The sequence below is a fragment of the Loxodonta africana genome, chromosome 22 (assembly GCF_030014295.1).
Source record: "Loxodonta africana isolate mLoxAfr1 chromosome 22, mLoxAfr1.hap2, whole genome shotgun sequence".
Classification (NCBI taxonomy): Eukaryota; Metazoa; Chordata; class Mammalia; order Proboscidea; family Elephantidae; genus Loxodonta; species Loxodonta africana.
This window is the reverse complement of record NC_087363.1, coordinates 62,964,080-62,983,038: the sequence shown is the minus strand read 5'-3', so window position 1 is coordinate 62,983,038 and position 18,959 is coordinate 62,964,080. Positions and strand designations below refer to the sequence as shown.

Below are 18,959 nucleotides of genomic sequence, written 5' to 3'. Positions count from 1 at the left end.
CTAACAGCAAATACCTGAATTCTCCTCTCTGCCTTTACGTTGTCTGAAACACAGTCATTTCTCAGAATTTCTGATTTAGGAGTGGGAAAATATTTGAAGCAAAAATATTTAGCACTACCCTTTCCTCATCAAATATAGTAACTTCAGTTTATAGAGGTAACATGAAGTTCACCTTTTAAGCAACAACATTAATACAAACATTATAATTAAGGCGATCAGTTCCTCTAGAAATCTCTCTAGAAGGAGGAAGCTGTTTTAAGAAACTTGGTAGGCACAAAATACCAAAAGAGGAGCATGTTTTGTTTGTGCTTTCGGGTCTACTGGCATAGTTACTATTCACTTTCTAATGTGGAGTTAGTCTAGTAAATAAGATTTAAAGATTTTTGGTAGTTATTCTTAGAAGCAACACAACATTGTAACTTTTTAGGGTAAGTGTCACTCAAGAGTCCTATTCTTAATCTTCTAAAATGTTGACAGATGTGCTCTGCATTCCATCAAAATTCTATTTGCAAAGACCAGATGCTATCTCAAACAACCCCTTCTTGGTAGAAAGAATGTATTACTCTTTAAGAAAAAGTCTCCAGGAAAATGAAGACTATCAATAGAAAATTCAAAACAAAATTACACGAAGCCAATTTTTAATGTTATTGTGCCGTCTGTGACTCAAGATGTCAGAATGTTTTAGCAACTGTTATAGGGAGAACCTAAATAGACTCCATGAGCACTTAGCCCCTGAGAAGCTTAGCTAGGCACATTTTAAAAAAGCTTCTTCCATGAGTTACACAGGGAATGAATGTCACCACACTTCCTTTTGGGAGTTCTCTTACATACAAAGCTTTTTAACTTTCTTTACCCGACTTGACCACTGAACCTTTTTTTCTTTTTTTTAGTATCAGTGCTACTCGAATTGTGGTATGTGGATGAATACCAGTGTACAAGCTATTTGTAACAGGACTGTGAATAGGAAAGATAAAAAGTATACTTGTATCTGCAGAGCAGTAACCACTAGCGGCACTGAATCATGGACCACATGAGGAGCAGGACCGTTTGACATCCCCCGTTACCACCCCAAGGACCACACAACACACTGGCACAGATTAAGAAAAAAAATCTCGTGTATTATTTTCTTAAATAAAGCTTAGTAATTGAAAGTCTCTATAAGCCAGGGGGAGTCTACCTAGATGCACCTCGGAAGAAAGGCCTGGTGATCTACTTCCACAAAATCTGCTATCGAAAACCCTCTGGAGCACAGTTCTACTCTGACACACATGGAGTCGCCATGAGTCGGAACTGACCTGACAGCAACGGGTTGTGGTTTATAATCTGGGGACTTCTGCTTCTGAAATGATAGAGTAGATGTACTTTTCCCTACTCCTCTTGCTAAGTACCTGGAAACCCTGGTGGTGTAGTGGTTAAGTGCTATGGCTGCTAACCAAGAGGCCTGCAGTTTGAATCCACCGGGCGCTCCTTGGAAACTCTATGGGGCAGTACTACTCTGTCCTATAGGGTCGCTATGAGTCGGAATCAACTCGATGGCAGTGAGTCTGGTTTGGTTTTTCTTGCTAAGTACAGGTAAAACCTTTGACAATATACATAAAACAAACTTAAGAAGACTTTGAAGGTAGGGAGAAGAAGACATATTAGCTAGGAAGCTCAGGATCCAAGGAACAACATGGTGATGAGTTCCCTGGCTTCCTTTTTGCCTTGTAAATTTCTCAGCCTGGGTGCTAGAGAAGTCAGCCACCCAGAAACACCAAAGGTGCAGACTAAGAAATCTCCAGGCCTGTATTGTTTCACTAGAGAATTCTATCAAATACTTAAAGAAGAATTAGCACCAACTATAAATAATCTCTTCCAGAAAGCAGAAGAGGAGGAAACACATCTCAATTCATTTCATGAAGCCAGCGTTCATCCAATAGCAAACCCAGAAACAGACAACACAAAAAAGGAAGTCAACACCCATATGCCTCATGAATGTCACGCAAAAACTCTTCATAAAATATTAGCAAGGATAATTAATATATAAAGAGAATTATACACGAGGATTTTCAATTTGAAAATCAATGCAATCTGCTGCATTAACAAGCTAAAGAAAAAAACTCACATGATTTTATCAATTAATGAAGAAAAAACTCATTTGATAGTATTCCACTCCGACTAGAGAGAAAAACTCTTCTAAAAACAGAAATAGAGGAGTGTTTCCTCAGCCCAATAGACAGCATCTTCAAAACACCTACAACTCACACTACACTCGAAATAGTGAAAGACTGAATGCGTTCCCCCTAAGGTCAGGAACAAGGCAAGGAGGACGACTGTTACGACTCTTACTCAACATAGTGCTGAAGTTCTAGCCAGCAAAATAAGGAAAGAAATGGCAATAAAAAGTACACATATTGGAAAGAAAGAAATAAAATTGTCCCTATGTGCAGATGACATGAGGGGTTATGGAGAAAATTCCAAAGAATCTATTTAAAAAAAAAAAAAATCTAGAACTTATTAAAAAGTAGGTGCCACAAGGTCACAGGACACAAGACACACATACAAAAATCACAGCACTGAACTCATGGGTACCAAAATTGAGACTCTAATATCCTCTATAATGAATTAAAAAATGAAATATTTAGATGTAAATTTAACAAAACATGTATCATACTTATATGCTGAAAACTATAAAATGATGGAAAAAAAAGTAGATCTAAGTAAATGGGGAAACACATCATGAATTGGAAGACTCAAAATTGCAATTCTCTCTAAATTGAGATACAGGTTTAAGAAAATTCTATCGAAATCCAAGCAAGATTTTTTTTTTTAAGGTAAAGATTACTCTAAGATTTATACAGAAAGCCATAGAACTAGAAGAGCTAAGACAGTTTTTAAAAGAATAAACTGAGAACAATCAGTCTACCCAATTTAAAGGCTTATTAAATGGCTACAGTAATCAAGACTGTGTGGTACTGATAGAGGAAAAGGCATTATATTAATGGAAGAGAACAGAAAACCTAAAAATAGACCCACACAAATATGCTCACTTAATTTTTGATATTCAAAAGCAATTCAATAGAGGAAAGATAGCCTTTTCAACAAAAGGTACTGGAGTAGGTAGACAGCCACAGGCAAAAAAAAAAAAAAAACAAAAAAAACCCTCTATCTAAGTCTAGAAAGAAAGTTGGAGAAAATCTTTGGTATGTAGGCTGTTGATGTTATTTGCCCTCAGGTCTCACTCATGTCAACCCCAGGTGTGCTGGAACTCGGGGCGACCCCTGGGTAGGTTCTGACGACCAACGTTTTGGCCAGTAGTTGAGTGCCACCCAAAGACCTGGTATGTAGGATACGGCTTGGTAAAGAATTCTTAGACTTGATACTAAAAGCACCATTTGTAGAAGGAAATATTAATAAGTAGGACGTCATCAAAATTAAAAGAGTTTTCTTTGCAAGAGGCCTTGTTAAGAGGATAAAAAGACAAGCTATGACTAGAAGAAAATATTTGCAAACTACACATCTGATAAAAGACTAGAATCTAAAATAACTCTCAAAACTCAGTAGTAAAAAAAACAAAAACAAAAGCAATCTCATTAGAAAACAGGCAAAAGACACAGACATTTCACCAGAGGACATACAGATGGCAAATAAGCACAAGACAAGATGTCCAGCATCATTAACCATTAAAAAAAAAAAAAAAAATCCGACTCATAGCGACCCTATAGGACAGAGTAGAACTGCCCCATAGTTTCCAAGGAGCACCTGGTGGATTGGAACTGCTGACCTTTTGGTTGGCAGCTGTAGCACTTAACCGTGACGCCACCAGGGTCTCCTTAGGGAAATATAAAAAAAAAAAAAACACAATGAGATATCACTACACACTTATCAGAATGATTAAAATTAAAATGACAACACTATAATACGGCAAAATATTAAAAGTGTATCTGAGAGATGGGACAATGTGAGGCTTTTATTATTTCAGCTTCTCAGTATTTTTCAAATTTTCTTTCCTAAGCATGTGTCATTTAAAAAACAAACATTTCTAAAAAAAAAAAACACCAAATTCTGGCAAGGATGAGGAGAAAATGGATCACCCATACATTGCTATTGGGAATGAGAAATGGTCTGGCCAGGCTGGAAAAGAGTTTGGAATTTTCTTAAAAAACTAAACATGCAACTACCGTACAACTATAAGTAAGGACTCAGCAATTGTGTTCTAGTGCATTTATCCCATAGAAATGAAAACTTACGTTCAAACAAAAACCTGTACACAAATGCTTACAGCAGCTTTATTTGTAACAGCCCAAAACTAGCAACAACCCAGATGTCTTCACTGCGTGAATGGTTAACCAAACTATGGTACCTACATGGTAATATACATACCATGGAATACTATGTGGTCAATAAGGAGAAACACACTACTGATAAACACAACAACCTAGATGAATCTCCAGAAAATTACGCTGAGTGAAAAGGGTCAATGACAAAAAGTTACATGTTGTATAACCTCATTTACATATTATAGAAATGACAAAACTATAGAAATGGAGAATAGATTAGTGATTCCTACTACTACTACCCATTGCTGTCTCGCTGTCGAGTCAATTCCGACTCACAGGGACCCTGTAGGACTGAGTAGAACTACCCCACAGGGTTTACAAGGAGCGGCTGGTGGAGTAGAACTACTGACCTTCTGGTCAGCAGCAGAGCTCTTAACCACTGCGCCACCAGGGCTCCAGATTCAGTGATTGCCAGGGGCTAAAGAGGGAGTCTGGCAGGAGCAAATCAGATAGATTTATAAAAGGGTAACATAAGGAATCCTTGTGGTTAACAAAATGCTGTGTACCCTGACTGTATCAATACCAATATCCCGGTTGTGACACTGTACTATAGTTTTACAAGATGTTATCATGGGAAGAAGCTGGGCAAAGAGTACAGGGATCTCCCTGTATTGTTTCTTATAGCTACATGTAAATCTATAATTATTTTAAAATAAAAAGTTCATTAAAAAAATTTCTGTAATCCTAATGACAATTTTAATATCAAATATTGATGTTTACATTAGGCACTTATATGCATGTACTAATTTATTTCACCTTTAAAAATCACATCAGGTGGATTATTATTTCAATTTGAAAGTAAGGCATGGGTTATTAAATGGTGGAACACCATTAAACATAATACTAAAAGAAAAAAAATAATTTCCACCTGATAACTTCACTGCTATATTCTAGAACACGTGCCTGGGACATAAAAGAAGTCCAATATATACTTTCTGAACAAATAATCAGATCTGTCAGATTCTCAAAGTATGAACCTCATTTATCCCTAAAAGTTCACCTGTGCTCTTGCCAGCTGCAAGGCGAACAATGAACAACACCAACGCCACCAGTTGCCACTGAGTCCACTGCGACCCATGGCGCCCCCATGTGTTTCAGCAAGAACCGCGTAGGGTTATGGCTCATAACGAGATTTAAAAGGGAGATAAAAGCACTGTGCCGAGCCAACCAAAAACAAAGGAGAAAAATGAAACACTTGAGTTCTGAACAGTTTTTGCATCTACCTGAGAGGCAGTGGGAAAGGGAAATGATGAGCAGTTTTGTTTGTTTGCTCCCTCAACATTTAGAAAGCCTTTGTGCTCTTAGAGGATGGAGCTAACGGCCTGACAGTATTCGTCTCCCTCCAGCTCAGTGTCCTTTTCAGAGCCAGTACAGACCCACTTATAGTAGTAAGTATACTAGGAATCAGCTGATGATTTTTTAGGTCATGTCAAAAATGTTCCAGAAACTCTCTCTGAAAAGTAAAAACAAAACATACTGCCTCCATGTCCCCAAGCAATGCACACCAGCAGAGATCATCAATCCACGAGGCTGTGTCACCACAACGGGCAGACGTCTCCCCAAACTGTGGCCATAATTCCCTACTGCATTGAGGCCTTTTAACCACCCACACTCCTGGGGCCAGTTTCACAGGTGTGTGGCTGCACAAGGCCTCGTGTTCAGAAGGGCCCCGTGCTTGGTTTACTGCTCTGCTGTTGCTGTCTAGAAATCTGACCAAGGGTTCCTGCATTTTTATTTTGCAGTGGACCCTGCAAATCCTGTAGATGGTCCTTGGTACATAAGGGTGATATGGCAAAGGGGAAAACACTGTCACTATTTCAGGAATGAGGACTGAAGACTGAGGCAGGCCACTTGGCCACTTGGCTCTTCAGAGCTTATCTTCCATGTGTATGTGTATGTGTGTGTGTACATGTGTGTGCACCTGTGTGTGAGAGAGCATGTGTGTGGACTATGTGTGAGAGCACCTGTGTGTGCGTGTGTGCATGAGAGAAGGAGAGACACACACACTTAGGTGCTCCAGCAGACCTGACTAATTCGACACACTCCCAGCAACAACAGTGGCTCAAAACAGCAGTAATCTCAAAGCGCGGGCTATACAGGGGCACTCAGGAAGACCACAATGGGAGCAGGCAATTCTGATATAAAGGACTGAGGGTGGGAAGATGTCCCCCACTGAGAGTAAGAGCTCAGCTGCTTTACCAAGTCCTTCTCAGCTTGAAACAGATGCCTCTGCGTTCTGAAAGGAAAAGGCATTGCTCTGGTCACTCACTCCCACCCACTTTCGTTAAATGCTGATGAGAAAAAATAATACTGGTATTATAGAGCCATTTTTATTCTTCCTAAAGTCACACCAATTAGTAAACAGATCATGTGAGGTTTAAGAAACCAAATGGCACGTTGCCAAAGAGCAGTGCTTCATTAGATTCTGTCAAAAACGAAGCATGATTTTTCTTTCTTTTTTTTAAACACAGACATAGAAAATTACCAAAAGCAATCAAATTACCTTTTTAACTTTCACACCATTTTTTGGAGTTTGCTTTGTTGCTAGATTATACCCAATCATCTGTTTAGCCAGCTGTCCCACAACTTTAGGGCTACAGAGAGAGAAAAGAGAATATATTCCCATGTTAAAAATCATTTTAAAGCAGTGTCTAAATATACCCATTACCATGCTACACAGTGTCCACATCCACCCTGTGGGTCTTTCTGTTCATACACTATGTGCCTAGCAGTAGTGCAGGCTAACAGAGAAGGGAAAAAACACATGAATGAATGAAATATAAAATGCCTGCTAACCTCTACTATTCTTTCCCCCAAATAAGTTACTGTCATAGTAAAGAGACAATGCTGAAATGCCTAAAAGACAAAGTTAAGAGATGAAAACAGAACAAAGATTTGATGGTGGGCAATTTTGAGCAATGAGGGGGATAAGAGAAGGCGTAACAATCAAACTAAATAATATGAAAAGCTGTGTGACAGGAACAGGGAGGAGAGGGAAGTGTCTGGTGCTGGGAAGCATGAAAGAAAAGACAGGCTTAGTTAAAGGAAGGACTATCAGAGAGGAGATACAACTGATGCCGCTAGTAATGGGAGCCCCTGCAAGCTCCTGAATAGGGGAGTGGCGTTATGGAAGTACAGGCCTAGTGGCGCAATGGTTAAAAGCTTGGCTGTTAACCAAAAGGTTAACAGTTCAAATCCACCAGCCATGCCTTGGAAACCCTACGGGGCAGTTCTACTCTGCCCTATAGAGTTGCTGTGAGTTGGAATCACCTCAATGGCAGCGAGTTTGGCTTTTTTTGTTTTTTTTTTGGTATTATGGAAGTAGCAGTTAATTTGCAAGTTGTATCATTTCCAACATTAATGATGAATCACTGGCTGTCTAAGAGAGGAGGAGTGTTAAGTTTTTACAAATTAGGCAAGAAAAATCCTTTAACGGGAGAGGAAAGACTGAGCATTACCAGAGCGTGCTCTCTGTCACATCTGTTCCCCCTACTTGTACCTCTGCTCCTGCCCTGCCCAGCCCTCTTTCTTAGTGCTCCTCTCAGTCCCGAACAAGATCTTCCATAATTGCTTGGCCCAAAGAAAAGGAACTAAAACCTCCAGACTTACTCTTTTGTCAAATGAACGCCTCCTTTCAACCCGCTGTTGAAGACACCTTTTCCTCTTCCTCCAGCTAAGATCTGGGCTTTTAAAACAATTTCTTTTGCATCTGAAAAAGAAATATTCAGAGTTGGTAGCTGATTTTAAAATCTCTCTCTTTTTTTTAAAGCAACAAGGAGAGTAATAATGACATATAACTTCCAAAAGTAACTAGTGAAAGCTTTCTCAAACCAACTTTGAAAATAAAAACAACAAAGAATTTCAAACACTCATGTGCCTAAATGCAAAGTTTGTTTACTGAGCACATTCAAATGCTTCCTTCAGGTTTAATCAGCTAATACTCAACCATCCCAAGGGAACAGAAGGCATCACTCTCTTGCTCTGTTGTGTTGAAGGAAGAAAGATGATAAATAAATCCAGGATGGAAATATAAATTTTACTGCGTAATGACACTCCCATGTGCCAGAAGCAACAATCAGCCAGTCAGAGAAACTACCTACCTGTCATCTACCTGAGGTGTCAAAGGAAAGACTGGATTATGTGGGGGGAAAGTTTTATAGGCAAGAAGAAAAGGCAGTTTTTAATAATTCTATTCATGGAAACCAATAGTTCTCTAGGTAGTCGTTTACATGTTGATAGAGTTGGGTAAGAGCCGAGAAAATGGATTAAAACTAAAAGCAAACAATATTTGAAAAGTTTTTGCAAGGTTACAAAACATTCCAGTGGAAAGTGGTTGTGGACTCTTCATTTCTAGACACACTCAAGGAAAGAACAAACTCCCTGTTCTTGACCTTTTAGATCAGAGTCGCAAACTAAAGTGTCTCACAGGACACTGGATGCACAAAGCAGCTTGTGGATACCTGAGGCCTCTACCAAACAAGAGAGGTCACCTCCACAACTTCACAAAAAAAAAAGGAAAGGGGAGGGTGGGGAATCCCAAAGTGAAAAATGTTCAAAAAATCAAACCATATACATTGTCAGGTCATAGCTGGCATCCTCTGTTCTGCCCTTTTATAAAGCAGAGAACTAAATTAACTAATCTTTACCAGTTGCTCTTGACTCATGGCCAACCCACGTATGTCCGAGCAGAGCTGTGCGCCACAGGGTTTTCCATGGCTAAGATCTTTTGGAAGTAGATGACCACAGCTTTCTCCCACGATGCCTCTGGATGGATTTGAGCCAAGAACCTTTGCTTAATAGCCGAGCGCTTAACTGCTTACACTACCCGAGGACTACTAATAATCTTCTACGAGGCACTAACTCCATATTTTTACGCAAATAACACACACCTTTTACATTTGTTTGTCTGCTAACCAACCTTTCCTGCTTGTGAGGTATACTCGTAAGTGGTAAGTGAGCTATGCTAATTTTCTTTACAGCAACATGTAAACAAGGGATAAAGATCAAACACTGAATGGAAGAAGAACCTGAAGGAAAACCAAGAACTAGAAAAGATACAGAGTAGAGGTCCCCTGCCAGCTAACACAGCACGGCGTCACTATCTTAAGCACAGCCATCAATGACCCTGGAGAGGGAGCTAACTTCATGAAGCTCCAAATAGGAGACAGAGCACCTGGTAACCAGAGAAATGCGCTTTCCCACCCCTTGCTTTTCTGCCCCACACACCAAACCACTTTGGCTAGATAGCTACTGGTGAACCACCAGCCCAGATCTGCCCCACCCCCACCTGCTGGTTCCTGAGATGCCAATCTCCCCACTTTTCTCTTTTTCTTTCTCCCTCTCACCTAGCCCTTACCTCACTTCTACCCTTTTCTGCTTGGCTATGCCACGCTGCCTTGGCAATACAAGGTTAGAGAGAACAGCCTGCTGCCAGCTGGGTCTGCCCCCTGCCCCCCGCTGGTTCCTGCCACACCATTTTTTTTTGTTCTTTTTTCTTTTGCCCCTTTCTCTATTTTCTTTCTCCCTCCCATGAGGTCCCATACCCTACCTCTATACCTTTCCACTGAGCTAGGCCACACCACCTTGGCAAGAATGACACTGGCCCACTGCTAGCCAAGTTCCATCCCACCCCCACCTACCAGCTCCTGCCGCATCATTTTTTTTCCCCTTCCTTCCTTTTCTTTCTCCCTCTTATGTAGCCCCAAACCCTACCTCAACCCCTTCCTGTCAAGCCACAATGTGTTGCCTTGGCTAAAGAGCCTCTGGCCCAATTCCAGGTGGGTATGTCCCATCCCCACCCACCAGCTCCCGCCACTTGATTTTTTTCTCCCTTTTTTTCTATTACTTTCTCCTTCCCACTTAGCCTAATACATCACCTCTACCCCTTCCTGCTGACCCCCTGGGTACATCCTGCCCCCACAAGCTGACTACTACCTTTTCTTCTCTTTGTTTCCCCAACTAGCCTCGTGCCCAACACCAGCTTCCACTGGCCCTACCTGCAGCTAGAACATCCCTGGCAAACAGGCCAGTCACTGCACTGGACCCTCACTGTACCTCCCCACCTGCCACTTGGCCAGTTAGTGAACAAAGGAAAGTGAGCCTGTATCACTCCCCATCCGACACTCCTGCATATTTCACAAGGGGCTGGGAACTTTCCCACACCACTGGACCAAAGTCAGGACACTGACAGTGCTCATCCAGTCCACTCTCAGCCACCTCGTCAAAGCACTGTACAGTGAAGCAGGCTCACCTGCTTGCTGCTGTCCTGTCCACCCAGACGAGGTGGCAGGAGCTACTGTACCCACAGAATAGCTAGCAGAAAAGCATGCTGGGCCCATCTGCCCTGACATATCAAGACAACACAAAGAAGCCAGATGAAACAAACAAACATACAATCAAAAAAGAAAGAAAATAGTATCTTAATGTCTCGGAGACAGCAGACAATATCAAAGCATATAGAAAAGTGGGACAAGGTGGCACCAGCAAGTGACCAAATAATCAAGGAACTACTTGATATGCAATTCAAAGGACTAAAACTTAGGGCTCTCTAAGAGATTAGGAAATAAATCAAGGAAAGCACAAACAAAACCAATGAAAACAAAGCCAAGGAAATAAAAGAATTCAGAAAAATAATACAAAAACAAAAAGTATAAATAAACAATTAGAAATTATACAAAAACAGCAACTAAAAATTCAAAAGACAAAAAACAAAATCTCAGAAATAGACAACTCAATAGATGGTCTTAGGAGCAAATTTGAAATAAAATAATCAGCAAGACAGAAGACGAATACATCAACACAACTTTGATTGAGGAAAAAAATGAAGAACAATGAAGAAAACCTTAGAATTATGTGGCACGAAATCTAGAGCATAAATTTGCATGTGATTAGAGTTTCAGAACAGGGGGAGGAAATGGAAAACACAGAGAAGACTATTGAAGATTTGCAGAAAACTTTCCAAAGATAATGAACGATGAAAAACTGACCATCCAAGAGGCTCAACAAACCCATATAAGATAGACACCAAAAGAAAGTCACCAAGACATATCATAATCACACTTGCCAAAACCAAAGACTAAGAAAGAATCCTGAGAGCAGCTCAAGAAAAATGAAGTCACTTACAAAGGGTATACAATAAGACTAAGCTCTGATTACTCAGTAGAAATTATGCAGGCAAGAAAGCAACAGGGTGACATGTATAAAACACTGAAAGAGAAAAACTGTCAACCAAGAATAATATATCCTGTAAAACTCTCAAACACAATGGCGAACTAAGGGCATTTCCAGATAAACGGAAATTAACGGTATTTGTAAAAACAAAACCAAACTTACACAAAATATTAAATGGCATCCTTCAGTTAGAGAACCAACAACATAAAGACAACAACCTGAGTCTCGGACATGGGACAGCATCAGCCACATACCAAACTCTTAACAATATAGCTAAAAGACTTATATAAGTGAACCAAAGGCGACAATCTGTAAATGACAACAACGTCAAAACAATAAAAGTGGGAATAAATAGTATGGGTACAGAATTTTCAAATGATGAGGAACTCAAGGTGATAGAAAAATATATTATCAAATAATAAAAGACTGGTTCAAACTTAGGAAGATAAATTTCAAGGTAACCACAAAGAAAGTTAAGAAACCTCATCAGAATAATAAAGAAGAAAAACATGAATTCTCAGCAAATGCAAAATCTGTAATAACAAAAAAAAGAAGAAAGCAAATCCACAAACAAAAGGAACTAGCACAGGAAAGTAAAAGGAACTAAGAAAACGTCGGGACCACCAAAAAAAGCACAATGAAATGACAGCAATAAACTCATACCTATCGATAATAACACTGAATGTAAATGGCTTAAATGTACCCATAAAGAGACAAGGAGTGACAGAAAGGATAAAAAAGCATGACCCATCAATATGCTGTCTACAAGAGACACACCTTAGACACAAAAACACACTGTTGTTGTTGTTGCTAAGTGCCACAGGCTCTGTACCAATTCATAGCGATACTACATACAACAGAATGAAACACTGCCCAGTCCTGTGACCTCCTCACAATCACCGTCATGTTTCAGCCACTGTTGCAGCCACTGTGTCAGTTGATCTTATCGAGGTCTTCCTCTTTTTCACTGATCTTCTACTTTACAAAGCATGATGTCCTTCTCCAGGACCCAGTCCCTCCTGATAACATGTCCAAAGTACTTGAGACAAAGTCTCACCACTCTAATTTCCAAGGAGCACTCTGGTTGTATCTCTTCCAAGATAGACTTGTTTGTTCTTCTGGTAGTCCATGGTATATTCAATATTTTTCACCAATACCATAAAGCAAAGGCATTAATTCTTTTTCAGTCTTCCTTATTCATTGTCCAGCTTTCACACGCATATGAGGTGACTGGAAATACCATGGCTTGGGTCAGGAGCATTTTAGTCCTCAAAGTGACATCTTTGCTTTTGAACACTCATAAAGGTGTTTTGCAGCAGGTTTGCCTAAGACATTTGATTTCCTGACTTCTGCTTCCATGGGCATTGGCTGTGGATTCAAGTAAACTGAAATCCCAACATCAAACTTTTCTCAATTTATCATGATGACGTTTATTGGTCCAGCAGTGTGGATTTTTGTTTTCTTTATGTTGAGGTATAATCCATATTGAAGCCCTTAGCCTTAAATCTTCATCAGTGTTTCAAGTCCTCTTTGCTTTCAGCAAGCAAGGTTGTGTCATCTGCATATTGCAGGTTGCAATATAAATATATTAAATATGTTTATATAAATGTTGTTGTTGTTCTCTCTATCACAATGCCATAAAGTGGAAACCAATAAAAGGAAGAACAAGGAAAAAAATTAAACTACATGGAAACTGAATACACTGTGCTTAAAAACAAGTGGGTAATAGAAGAAATCAAAGAGGGAATAAAATAATTCCATGGATCAAATGAGAAAGAAAACACATCAAACAAAAACCTTTGGGACACAGCAAAGGCAGTGCTCAGAGGTCAATTTATAGCAAAAAATGTAGACATTGAAAATGAAGAATGTGTCAAATTCAAAATGTTAGCCCTGCAACTCAAACAAATAGAAAGAAAACAGGCACCAGAAAAGTGGAAATAAGGCAGTAATAAATGAAATAGAAAGCAGAAAAACAATATCAAGAATCAGTGAGACCAAAAGTCAGTTCTCTGAAAACATCAACAAACCAGTATCCAAACTTACAAAAAGAAAAACAAGAAAGGAAACAAATAACCCAAGTAAGAAATGAGATGGGTAACATTACAACAGACCCAAGTGGAAAAAAAAAAAAAAAAATACTATGAAAACTTACACTTCAACAAATTTGAAAGAACCTGCAGGAAATGGACAAATTTCCGGAAACACACTACGTACCTAAACTAACACAAGCTGAGATAGAAAATTAGAACAGAATCGTAACAAGAGAGGAGCTTAAAGAGGTAATAAAAAAAAACTCCCCCCCAAAAAAGTTCTGGTGATGATAGTTTCACTGGAGAATTCTACTAAACATTCAGAGAAGAGCTCACACCAGTACTACTCAAACTAATTCAGAGCACAGAAAAGGAAGGAAAACTCCCAAATTCATTCTATGAAGCCAGCATAACCCTGATAACCAAAGCCAGGCAAAGACACCACGAAAAAAGAAAATTATAGACCAACTTCTCTCATGAATACAGATGTAAAAATTCTCAATAAAATTCTATCCAACAGAATTGAGCATCATATCAAAAAAATAATACACCATGACCAACTGAGATTCATACCAGGTATGCAAAGATGGTTCAACATTAGAAAATCAATCAACATAGTCCACCACATCAACAGAACAAAAGAATCACATGATCACCTAATGGACACAGAAAACGCATTTGATAAAGTCCAATGCCCATTCCTGATAAAAACTCTCAATAAAATAGGAATAGAAGAAAATTCCTCAACATAACAGAGGGCATCTACACAAAACCAGCAGCCAACATCATTCTCAACAGAGAGAGGCTGAAAACATTCCCCCTAAGAATAAGAACAAGAAAAGGACGACCTTTATCACTACTTCTATTTAACACTATGCTGAAACTCCTAGCTAGAGCAAGAAAAAGAAAAGGCATCCAAATTGGTAAGGAAAAAGTAAAACTACCCCTATTTACAGGTGATATGATCCTACACATACAGAACCCCAAAGATTCCACAGGGAAACCACTGGAACTAATAGATTCAGTAGAGTAGCAGAATAAAAGATGAACATAAAAAATCAGTTGGATTCCTACACAAAACAGCAAGAACTCTGAAAATAAAATCAGGAGAATAATACCATTTATAATAGCCCGTAAAAAGATAAAATACAAATAAATCTAGCCACTCCCCCCCCCTTTTTTTTAATGTGGTTGTGGAGGTGATGTCTCGTTATTGCTACAGCATATCCGACAAGGGTCTAGCCTTTAAAATCTATAGGATACGTCAACACCTCAATTACAAAAAGACAAATAATCTAATAAAAAAATGTACAAAGCATATGGACAGACACGTCACCAAAGAAGACCTTCAGGCAGCTAACAGATGCATGATGAGATGTTCAAGATCAATAGCCATTAGAGAAAGGCAAATTGCAACTATAATGAAATACCATCTCACCCTGACATTACTGGCATGAATCAAAAAACAGAAAATACCAAATGCTGGAGAAGATGCAGCGTGCTTGGAACTCTTATGCACTGCTTGTGGGAATGTAAAACAGTACAACCAGTATGGAAAAGAATACGGTACCTCCTTAAAAAACTAGAAATAGAAATACCATACGATCCAGGAATCCCACTCCTATGAATATATCCTAGAAAAATATAAAGTCACACGAATAGACACGTGCATACCCATGTTCACTGCAACAGTATTCACAATAGCAAAAGATGGAAACAACCTAAGTGTCAATCAATAGATGAATTGATAACAAATTATGGTACATACACACAATGAAATGCTTTGCAACAATAAAGAACAATTATGAACTCATGAAATATCTCACAACATGGATGAATCTGGAGGGCATTATGCTGAGTGAAACAATTCAATAACAAGAGGACAAATACTGTATGAGACCACAATTATGAAAACCCAAGAAAAGGTTTATACACAGAAAAATACAATCTTTGATGGTTACGAGGGAGGGTTGGTTGGGGACGGAAAATCAATAACTAGATAAAAGACAACTATTAACTTTGCTGAAAGGGAAGACAACACACAATATAGGGAAAGTCAGCACAGCTTGACCAAGGCAAAGCCACAGACACTTTCTGGACACATCCAAACACCTTGAGGAACCAAGTTACTGGGGCTAAGGGCTACAGACCACGGTCTCAGGGGACAGCTAGGTCAACTAGCTTAACAAAGTTCATAAAGAAAAGGTTCTACATTCTACTTTGGTGTGTAGCATATGGGGTCTTAAAAGCATGCAAGTGGGCATCCAAAATACACTTATTGTTTCCATTGCGTTTAGAGCAAAGGAGAAAGAAGAAAACAAAAGACACTAGGAAAATATTAGTCCAAAGGACTAATGAACCACAGTCTTCATCAGCCTGAGCCCAGAAGAACTAGATGGTACCCGGCTACCACTGCCAACTGCTCTGACAGGGATCACAATAGAAGGTCTTGGACAGAGCCAAAGAAAAATGTAGAACAAAATTAAAGCTCACAAAAAACAACTAGGCTTACTGGTCTGAAAGAAACCAGAGGAAACCCCATGACTATGGCCCCCAGACACCCTGCTAACTTGGAACTGAAGCCACTCCCGAAGTCCATCTTTCAGCCAAAGATTAGAGAGGCCTATAAAACAAGCAATAACATATGTGAGTAGCATGCTTCTTAGTTCAGTCAAGTATATGACACCAAATGGACACCTGCCCAAAAACAAAGATGAGAAGGCAGGAAAGGACAGGAAAACTGGATGAATGGACACCATGATTGTTATGGTTGTATGTCAACTTGGCTGAGCCATGACTCTCAGTGGTTTGGCAGTTAACGATATAGTTTGGCTGTCATAATGATGTGATCACCTCCATGATGAGATTTGATATAATATGATTACCTCCATGATGGGATCTGATAGGAGTAACTAATCAGTTGAAGGGGAGTCTCCTTGGGGGATGTAGCCTGCATCCAATACAGATGGACATTCTGGCAAGGCTCATGGGCTTCTGCTTGCACTGGATCCTGTGGCTGGCTCCTGTTCGTCTGACCTTCAGTTCTTGAGACTTGATCTAGCGGCTTACTTGCCATCTTACCTAACAATCTTGGGATCTGTCGGTCTTCATAGCCTGTGAGCCAGAGTCCTACCGTCTGACTTGCCAATCTTGGGATCACCAATTCCTGTGGCTACGTGAATTAGGAGAAGCCTCCAGCCTAACCCACAAACTTGGGATGTTCCAGCCTCTCCGTGAGCCATTTTCTTAATACAAATCTCTCTCTCTATATATATTTATGCTCTTTACTGGTTTTGCTTCTCTAGAGAATCCAGCCAAAGACAGACACTGAGAACCCAAAATGAAAAAGGGAAAGGGGGTTGCAACTAATGTAACAAAACAACTTGTGTGTAAAATTTTTGAATGAAAAACTAATTTGTGCTGTAAACGTTCACCTGAAGCATCATAAAATTAAAAAAAAAATCACACTGAGACAAAAAAACTGAAATAAAATCTACAGAAACAATCACTTAAAAACAGAACAATTCCAAATAAAATATTTAACAAATAAAGAAATGAAAGCTAATGCATGTGAATGCTTTATCCCAGGGCCTGAAAACTCATATGATTAATTAAAGACTATTGCCACATCAATAAATTCACCTATTGTCTGTGTATACTGTAAAGGCTCCAAAGGACCATTCCCACTAGGATAGAGATGGTAATAAAACTACCATTCGTCGGGTTAATATCTAACACCACTCCCGTGAGCGTTTCGTTAAGTGTTGGCTATTTCACCTATTACTGCCGTTCTGGTACGCACAGGGAAGCTTTTAGGCAAAGCTTCAAACAGAAAGAGCCACAGAGGTTTGTCTATGAAGACAATAGAGAGCCACAAGGATATCACACTATATAGAGGCACTGGATCAGATGGTCACCTAGCTGATGTAGTTACCCTATTAAGGCTGATTGTCTTTTTTAGTTGGCTTTCCTTTCTCCTGTATCTGCTGCTTATTTATATCCAGAAAACCAGAGATCATCTCCCTCTCAAATGAAAACACAGTTCCTTCTTCGATGCCCTCCACACCCTGTGACAGCAGTTTCTGACCTGGAGATAAACCCTCATAACATCAGTCAAACTGTGACCTAAAAGAAACTGGTTCCCATCAAGCTGAGTGGAAGACGAGCCATGATCACTGCTCATTATTAGAAATTCACCAGGAAAGCAACAGGAGAGGGATTGTCGTATATAAGAATAACATTAAGAGCAGGGACTTTGGAGTTCTATAGATACGGGTTAAAATCTCCAGCCCCAGCTATTGCTTTCTTCATAAAACCCAAAGGAGACCGAAATTCAGGAAAGAAAAAGTAGCATGTGCGTCTGTAAGTTGGTAAAAATAATCTATATTTTTATGCCCATGTTAAGAATAAATAAAATATAGTAGTTAAAGTGCTTAGCTCAATGCCTGGTACATTAAAGAAATAGTCAAAAATGATAGCTATCATCATTATCATTATTTTCAGCAGCTGTTCAAAAATGGTATATGGGAAGACATTTCCTATCTCTCTTTCGAAGACATCAAGAGGAGAAAATACATTTTACTATCCACTCAAATTCTTAATTGTGGTCACTGTAAACTCTTTAGAAGTATGCCTAGTATCCCAATGCCATCGCCATTTTTCATAATCCTGTCATCCAGAAGGGCGAGATGTCTTCTCTTAGAGCTTTCCAGAGCAGAACTGGAAAGCCACAAACAACACCTAAATTGAGCACTGTTAATTGGTACCAAACAGGCTTGATTAGATCGGCTTTAGTCACTAACCATCAAAACACAGAAATAGTTGTATCCTCAATAAAGTATTGTCAATTATGGGTGTCACCATTTGACCCCCCCAAAAAAAAAAAAAATTTTTTTTTTTTTTTTTTTTTAAAGGACTCCACACCACCACCCAGTTGGTAGATCGAGCAACCGCAGGGCTTTGGAGATTGTGAAGCCAAGCACTGAGGCAAACAGAGAAAGGGAAAGAAAAGGATCGGATCCAATCTACGTACATCTTCTGCAGCTTATACTCTAGGCCAAAAGTAAGTTCACTAAAACCATCTCTTCTGGTTAGAGCTCAAGTGCTAAATCAATACAGCAGGTCGGCAGCCCAGAATAAAGCGTATTTTTCTCCTCTTGAAGGAGACCCACAGGAAGTAACTTACTTCAGTGGGTTTTTATTCAAGCTGCTAAAAAATAAGTGGTCAAATCCAACTAAACAGTAAGTCTTTTCATTCAATATTTAACAAATTGATTCACACTTAATGTCACTGTTTCCATGTTATTTAAAGATCTGATTTCTTCCAAAACTCACACAAGTTTACATTTGTTTTTACATTGCCTCCTGCCTGTATTCCCAGGCATAAAATTCAATTTTTATCTGAATACATAAGATGATTTAACCATACTCCTGGGAT

At 39.3% G+C, this 18,959-nt stretch overlaps 1 protein-coding gene across 5 annotated transcripts in view; it reads right to left on the bottom strand.

Annotated features, from left to right (window-relative positions):
• SUCLG2 (succinate-CoA ligase GDP-forming subunit beta) overlaps positions 1-18,959 on the bottom strand; it is a 336,565-nt gene that overhangs the window by 159,880 nt on the left and 157,726 nt on the right. For all 5 annotated transcript variants that reach the window (XM_064275024.1, XM_010590066.3, XM_064275025.1 and 2 more), the window contains exons 3-4: positions 7,929-8,028; positions 6,823-6,913 (exon numbers count right to left, since the gene is read on the bottom strand). In XM_064275024.1, coding sequence (XP_064131094.1) covers positions 6,823-6,913; positions 7,929-8,028 — 191 coding nt within the window. The remainder of the gene's footprint in view (positions 1-6,822; positions 6,914-7,928; positions 8,029-18,959) is intronic.